The sequence below is a fragment of the Thunnus albacares genome, chromosome 9, assembly GCF_914725855.1.
Source record: "Thunnus albacares chromosome 9, fThuAlb1.1, whole genome shotgun sequence".
Lineage (NCBI taxonomy): Eukaryota > Metazoa > Chordata > Actinopteri > Scombriformes > Scombridae > Thunnus > Thunnus albacares.
In genome coordinates this window covers 27,881,782-27,890,087 of record NC_058114.1, presented here as the reverse complement: position 1 = coordinate 27,890,087, position 8,306 = coordinate 27,881,782, and the positions used below count along the sequence as shown (strand labels likewise).

Below are 8,306 nucleotides of genomic sequence, written 5' to 3'. Positions count from 1 at the left end.
TGCAATGTGTTCCACAGAAGACCTGTGTAGCATATAATAAACACATTATGACTCCAGTCTTTACAGCATCATAATGAATCACTGTGCAGCTTGTTCAGCAGAACATGATGCATCTGTGGAAGCTCTACTGTAAGTATAGCTTCAGGTACAAAGCAGAACATAGTCATGACATTTGTTCTCTTCTTTCATACTTTGAGTTTGGAACTTCTTTTAATTTTGTTGTTTCGTGCTGTAAACTGTCATGTTTTCCACAGCTGCTTCAATTGCAACCTTCTAATCATTGGTAGATGTTAATCTAACAACAACATTGCACAGAAAAGGCTTCTTCCATATATTTCATAAAGCACAGTCCAATTATAACTATCAGACTAATTAAAATGAAAGACCTTGCACGAGGTCAGTCCTCAAAGTTAGGGTGATCAAAGACGGTAATGTTTATTTCAGTCTGTATCGTATTACTTTGTGTTGTAACAGGAGGATGAGGCTTTTTAAAAATAGTCTTTAAAGGGAATCCTCTTAAGCTCCCTCACTCCACTTCTTAATTACAGAGGGCAGAACATGTTTAATCCATTCTTGATGAATAAGAGCATTAGCCATGGAAAGAGGAGACTTCTTAGGGGAAATCGAATGAATTCTTATTGAACTGCTTTAATTAATTAGTTCAAATGGTCAGAGGAACAAAAGTGTCACTAGAAACCAAAATACAACATATTCAGCAGTGAACACAGTGTAATCTGGCCTAGTTGCCTGCATGACAAGTGATTTCTTGCTTCATTATCTATTTCTAAAACCTCATCTTCTGCAGTGCATTATCTGTGGAAATCACCACATGAACATTTAAACCTGCAACAAGCAGACTTAGATACAGCGAAACAAATTGTGAACACAACTTTGACAAATGATCTTTTAAGTTGATTAAAACAGTTATTTACACAGATGTTATGGAGCAACATTATCATTCATGTGGAGTCGTGTTTGTGTCCACCTGATGAATGTAACTCCAATATTCACTCTCTTCTAGCTCTGTTTTTGGTCTCTATCAACTCAAGGGGAGATATCTGGCTCTTTGGCTGCTAAATTCTCCATTATGTCCACCAGCTAGTTGCTCACTGTGACTGTTAGCCGGTTGGTGCTGAGCAGGTAGTGGGTGTGAGCGACAGCTGAACAATGTGCTCAAACTGACTATAAAGCTCCATAAAGCCAAAGTGAAGCTGCAGAGTCGCTGATAATCCTCTGTAGGTTCATCACTACAACCAACACCTCACACCTTACACACTGTTATTTGATACATTGTTATGCTCTGCATTTTTGTTGTATTTGGGACACTGATTGTTCTTTTAAATGGATCTTTCTCACAGTGTACAGATAGCAGGAAAAGCACAGCTGTAATGAATATCATTAATGATGGCTCAGTTTCATGTAAGTGTTGGAGTAAACCATGCCAGCAGCCTCAGGAGGCATACGCACACCAACATGGAATACAACAATTTTAATAGTTATTGTATTCTTGTGTTTAAAGGGTTAAAAAGGCCACTCTGTGTTCTCACTACTGCACATCATATCCTGTCAATTAGCTAAACAGGAAAAAAAAGCACTGACACATTTCCAGTGGCCTTGAAGCCTCACAGTAGTTTTGTTATTCCAGCAGTTGAAAAACTTGATCATCGTCATTGATTTGAGACTTTGTTGTTTCCTTTTAAACAAAGATTAAATATTCAGTGAGCTGTCTTTAGGGAAGCATCTGGGTCAGTGACTAACTCACTGATGTGTTTGTAAAGAAAGGCCCATATCAGTGAATGTGTGGCCAAACCTAAGTGGCTCACAGAACTGCTGGATTAGCTCCAGCGCCAACAAAATGTCAGCAGTTATGCAAAAGAGCAAAGCAAACAAGGCAGAAACTGCTCAGTAAGAGCCATCTCACCTTCTGTTTTTTTTACAAGCTGACAGAGTACAGAGACAGTTTCACAAGCTGCATGTGTGATGTGTGAGTTTAATAGAAGAAATATTCTTAATGGTCTAAAACATCAACAGCAAAAATATGGTTTTCTTGGTGTCCGTCCATCAGAACTGAAGGAAAATCTCTGCTTTCTTCCATTTTGTACCAATGTTCAATCACAGAGGAGAGGAAAATACCAACAGCAGCTTCAAACTGTAGTTTGGACACAGGACTTTTGTGTTGAGTGATGTGTACTCTCATTTTTTCTTTTAAGTATAAGGCTGATGTTAGTCTATACTTTTCTTATTGTCAACAAATCCCATTAAAAGACCAAAACAAAAAATGTGGTAGTCTGTCCCTCAATACTGACTTCAATACCCTGTCTGTGGCTCTCAACACCAAGCCCATTTGTTCTTACTGATAACTTCAGTCTTTTAAAATGGGTCATAAAGAGACAGTATATAATTTAACCCAGAGGCTAAACAATTTCTCAAAACATCTGGGCACTGTAGTTTTTCACAAATGTTACTCTAACAGGAGAAAATTGTGCATTTATTGGGGACTATGTTGAGCAGCGGAGTAATACATATTTGCTGCCCTAAAGAGTATTTACTGTGAATTGGGAGTGACTCAACATGAACTGAAGTGCCCATGTTCATTGTTATTGTCATTCAGTGCAACAGTGTGGTTCATTTGTGTTTTATAAAAGTGTTTGGACAACAACAGAGCTTTATAATACACAGGAATATGATATATCAGGCTTGGATACACAAACAATTCTTGTTAATACTGAAGGATCAATTCCTTGTTGGTTTTGGTCTTTTAGTGGGATTTGTTGATAATGAGAAGAATACAGAATGTGACCAGACTCATCCTTTAACTCGAAAGAATTGTTCTCTCTCTTTTCACTAACACTGTCACCATCGCTCTGTCAACTGGGGGTTATAGAGATGAATTCTGAGTTTCCACAATTACTGATGCTATCTTGGCTATTGTTGTGTAGACTGATAGACTTTGTGGCTCTTTGCAAACAATATGTTAGGGTTGGATCATCCATTTAGCGCAATTTCCGTCAAAACGGAATGTTTTTATGTTGTGCCACTAAATTTAAATTAAATTGATTCAAGACCTCACAGTTCAGTATTTGGCCAAAATATGAAATGTTTTGAAATTTGTTTGTTTTTGAATGTATGGTATTTGAGGGAGAGCTTTCTTTAGTGCAGAAGTAGAGAGAAATTAGGTTTAAAGCCTCCAAACATAAATTACTTTTAACTGCTGCAACACATTAAGTACATTAATGATGTATATTGTTGTCAAGTTCTCTGAGGGGGGAATTTAATTAATTAGGTGTTAATTAATGCTGTGATCCAGAGCTCAGCTCCATAACGGCAGCAAAGTGGACAACACAAACAGATTCCCAATGACTGTAACAACCTGGGAGGTTTCATACCTCGAGCTGCCACCCTCCCCTGGGAGTGATGTTTAAATGTGAAACAACAGACCTGCAGGAGTTGCATGCACAGAACACGACAGTCAGTTCTACTGACAGTCGTGGTCTCTGTCAATAAACAGAGTAAGGGTGGGGCTGTGGATGTGGCAGAAGAATAACAGAGCAACTTTAGAGAAAACAATGTGAAGTAACCTTTTCATATGAAAGGAGAGAGCCACTCTCAGTTTATGGAGATACTGAACCACCAATACAGGGTCATTTGTAAGTTTCCACTGACCTGCGTCCTCTACTTTAAATTTAGTGATTTCCAGCATTGTTAGAAAGACGTTGAGAACTCCCAAAGCTCGAGTGGGAGAGGTGGTGGGTGGACGGAACAATCATGATAGTGTCAACATAGTACAAACATAATAACAGCAGATGTTTCTCTTATCACAAGGACCAGACAGTGATAGTAACGTCTCTTACACTAAACACAGCAGCAGTTTGACTTAAATGTATACCAGTGAGGTTTAAGATAGCTGAGAAGTTTTTTGGCATTAAATCACATTTGTTGCTGTGGTGGTAATCAACAAAATGAAAGGCATGTGTCATATAGTGCCAAATAAGTATATATGGTGTTCACGGTGAATTATTCCTTTAAATGGGTAGGTTTACTCCTTGTAAAAACACAATGATTACTATATATAAAATATTAAAGGTGTGCTCCAGCTATTGGACTTCTTAGAAGTTGGGGGACTAGCATGACTAGAATCATTAGCTATAGTTCCTACTAGGGGTTAAGTTACAAAAGTATTGGATCCTACATTTCCCATAATGCAACTCGTTCACATTTTTTGTTAGACCCTTCCTGCCTGGTGCATGCCCATTTCTTTCAAACTCCCCACTCCTAGTTTGAAATGCAGACTTTCTGCCATAAATTTGAAGCAAACTCAACTTCAGATAACCTTGATGACATCATCGGAACCCTGATGACATCACCAGGGTTTTTTTCTCAAACTCTAAAAAGCCCCTTTAAAACCACAGAAAACATTACACATCAGTTTTGGGGTTTTTTTGTTTTTGTTTTTTTTTAATGAGTAGTACTCATGATGTATAAACTGAACTTGCATGCATAAAATCGATGGAGCCCCTTTTTAATAAAGAACGACAAAAGCAAACAGACACAAAAAATCCAGAAACATCACAAACTTTATTGTTCATGTTGATCTCTGTCTTAACGTTCTGAAAGTTTCAACCTTTGAACATACTTTAGATGTCCTGCAGGTTGTCAGGCTGTACAATAAATACAGATAATAGTTTCAACTGGACAAGTTAAGAGGATGTCGTCCATTCCATGTAAGATCATTTACATGATTAAACCTTTTCTACATTAAATATGGTTAACTGAACTAAATCATGAGGTTACATGAGATCTCTGTGTACACAGTACAATAGATAGTATACATTGCTTGGTTAACAGTCTACACCTGTTTTACTTAATCATTCTGTTATTTTCCAATTTAATTGATGCTCCTTTAGTTTTTTTTCAGATTCCGGGCATTGATATTTGGGCATCAGACAAAAATATTAGACATTATAAAATCCCTTTCACTGGGTCTTGTGGTTCCTTTAAAATATAAACATAAGTTTGGTAAACCATGGGTGAAATGTTTGCCTAAAACAAATAATGATCAGTGTTCTGAATGTCTCCAAAAGCAAATCAGTGTAATACCTGTCTAGAGAAATTAGTTTTTGCTTTTTGTAAACAGACCACATGGATTTCCAAAAGAATGAACAGTCTGACATCAGAGGTGATGGATGGAAACACTTACACCAGTTATACCCATTGAGGCAGTAGCACCATGTTCAGCATTATGGATTGGGGCCATTTTTTCCAGTAAAGACACATTTCCTTCCCTTGGATTGAGCTCTTTGCTAAGGACAAAATGTTCAAGTTTTGAAAATGTTGGTAAAACTCAAAAAGGGTGACAGGGGACCAAGAACTTTATTCACATGCATCATATCATTAGATGTTCGATTCAAAGCTTTGGTCAACAAGCCTGTAATTCTGGTCCCTGCTGGTCTGCACTTTAGACAAAGACACTTATCCATACTTTGAAAAATATGGCTGTTGTGCTTTATGTAGTGCCTGTAATCTGATCAGACAATCAGGTTACATATCACATTACAGTGAGCTGAAACTCTAAATGCTTGAAGGAGTGGTCACATGCACACATCACATACACACACACACACACACACACACACACACACACACACACACACACACACACACAGTCTTTGGCTCTGTACAGTGGTTGTGGATTACATGTTCCATCCAAGTCCGATGTGGGTAGCCAGCAGGTAGCACATGCCTATCATGCACGTCATTATCATCATAGGGAATCCTAACCTGTAAGAAAAAAGAGAACAGCAGAAAAATGTCATGAATCAACGTTTGATCCTTACCAAGAAATGTTCTGTTTAATTTCATAAATATGAGCACGTTCACCAGTAAATTGTGAGCATAAACGTGACATTTCGAGCTGAGCCTCAGCACAGCTGAGCCTGACAACATATCTGAGGCCAAGTACAACTTCAAACAAAGAGCTTCTGACAGAGAGCAATGCATGAATTGGCCTCTATACAGTGCATTTTTCCTTAATCTAACAATTGTTTTTCTGGTGTATGATGAGCATTACATCCTCACAGGATAGCTAGAATGTCTTGTTAGCACTATACTGTGGACTATGGATGTTTTTAATGATGTGACTGATAGTCCACACTTCCTGTGCACTCCTATGAGTAAGTAGCTTTTCCCTGAGTGACATGTAGGCAGTCCTTTATCTGTGTAATTGTACAGCATTCATTAGGAATAAGTGGTACCAGTGTAATTACTGTAAAAATTGCATCTTTACTGTAGTAATCTCCCCTGATAATAAAAGCTTTTGACAATTACCTTTCTGAAAATGAAACAAACTCTCAAAGATAATAGTGTTGGAGCTTTTTGTTTCAGGAGCAAGAAGCAGCTCCAAAGCTGATTTATTAGAGCCATACTAGTTTTTGCCCATTTTAGACTGTTTCCTAGACAACCTGCCCGAGGAAATAAGGCTGTCTGAGTCAGTGTCTTTATTCAAGCCTCCTCTTAAAAATGTACTTTTATCAGAAAGCATTTCCTGATTTTACCTGAGCTGCCTGCTTATTGTACTTGACTTAATTTGTTTTTTAATTTCATGTTTATCATTTCTAATTTTGCATTTTACTCCCTTTGTTAAGTTTTTATGGCTTTTAGTTAATTTAAATCTCTTTATGTTTTAAATGTGTTTTGTTTTTATTGTAAAGCCCTTTGTAACTATTTTGAAAGGTGCCATATAAATAAAGTTTATTATTCTTATTATTGTCATCTTTACTGACCATTTTCCAAGTGTTTTAGATTTTTTTAAGGTGTTTTGTACCTTTACATCAGCCATTGGTTGTAGCTTTTGTTGTAGTCATTGCAGGCAATGCAGGCTTTTGCACGTTCAGCACATACACAGCAATAACATAACTTATAAGAGTGAGAGTTAGGAGTGTTTACTGTAAAGGATACTGTAACTCAGGCATGTTTCAAATCTCATACCTCAGTGTATAGTACACCTCTTATGAACATTTGTCAAACCTCTCCACAATCCAAAAATATGCATTTGCAGACCCATTTGGCCATATCTGTCTGCCTGAAGCAGCTTGTTCATGAATAAATGTTTGATAAGGTTGTTGGTTTTGTACAATGTCACTTGATATTACAGCTTCCATCTACAACTTTTTTGTGTCCCTCCTAATAAGAGTCCAGTTTAATGTTAATCTGGGATGCCAAAAGGTCACAGAAAAAGCAATCAATGCAAAATAAAGACTGTGAGTTTGAGCAGATCCCAGGGAGACGACTTTAATGATACCACCTGATGGAAGACTATTTCCTGTAACTGAGATTTAACTGAGACAGTCAGTATGAAGATTTGTTATCTTATTTCCTTCAGGGCGCCAAGAAATGAGCTGGATACAATTCTGACACTATGAATATTAACAGTGAGTGGTATGTTTTTGATAGGGACATAGCTTAAAGTATAAAGATAGATTTATTGTTGCTCTCTCATTTCCTTTATTGGACACTCTGTTAAGCAGACTACAGCTTAAACAAGTGGAACAGCACTCAGTGCTGAATCAAATAGCATGCAGCTGACCTGTCTTTTGTCTTTTTAAGCAGGAAATAACTGCTAATTTTAGTGAACAGGTCTCTATATGTGCTACACCTTAAGAAGACCTGTTGCATAGTTTCAAATGTTTTATAAGCTTATTCAAAAATTCAATTCAATGAGTTCGTTCCTTTTATTCTTTTACTGCCACATGGCTGTTGTCTGCCTCTCTTTATTGAACTCATTTTATCGTTTTACACAGATTCTTACTCTGACATGTGAAACATTATTTAGGCCCATGGGGTAATTGTCTTTCCACTCAGCTCACTGCACAGGAGGTCAGAGCTGCAGGAGAAGCCCTGATTGAGCTGGTGTGAATTTAGAGTCTTGCTCAAGGACATCTCGGCCTGCAGGTGAAGGTTTGTCTTCCTGCTGCTCCGAGACAGGCCCAGTAAGATGTTACAATGAGCTTGCATATTATTTGCCAAATGAAATCACATCACGCTTCTTGAAAGAATGTGAAAAGCCCTGCAATGCACGCAAAGTGACTAGCCCAAAGTTGGGCACCTGTGACAGGCCAAAGTTTGCTTTGAGGCCTTAGAAAATTATGATAACGACTGGCATTTGTAAAGGCAAGCTCCATTCTCATTGTGATGACTGAAATGTAGTTAGCTTTATGATGCAACAGTGATGATCACTGCCATAATAATTGCCACGGAAAACTGTATTAAATAGACTACAGACTGCTTTCCCAGTTTTTTATTCCCTAATT

At 37.7% G+C, this 8,306-nt stretch overlaps 1 protein-coding gene across 1 annotated transcript in view; it reads right to left on the bottom strand.

Moving 5' to 3' along the window:
• Window positions 1–5,351: 5,351 nt before the first annotated feature.
• oca2 (oculocutaneous albinism II) overlaps window positions 5,352–8,306 on the bottom strand; it is a 43,801-nt gene continuing 40,846 nt past the window's right edge. Inside the window, exon 23 of the mRNA XM_044361745.1 lies at window positions 5,352–5,778. Coding sequence (XP_044217680.1) covers window positions 5,691–5,778 — 88 coding nt within the window. The 3' untranslated portion in view covers window positions 5,352–5,690. The remainder of the gene's footprint in view (window positions 5,779–8,306) is intronic.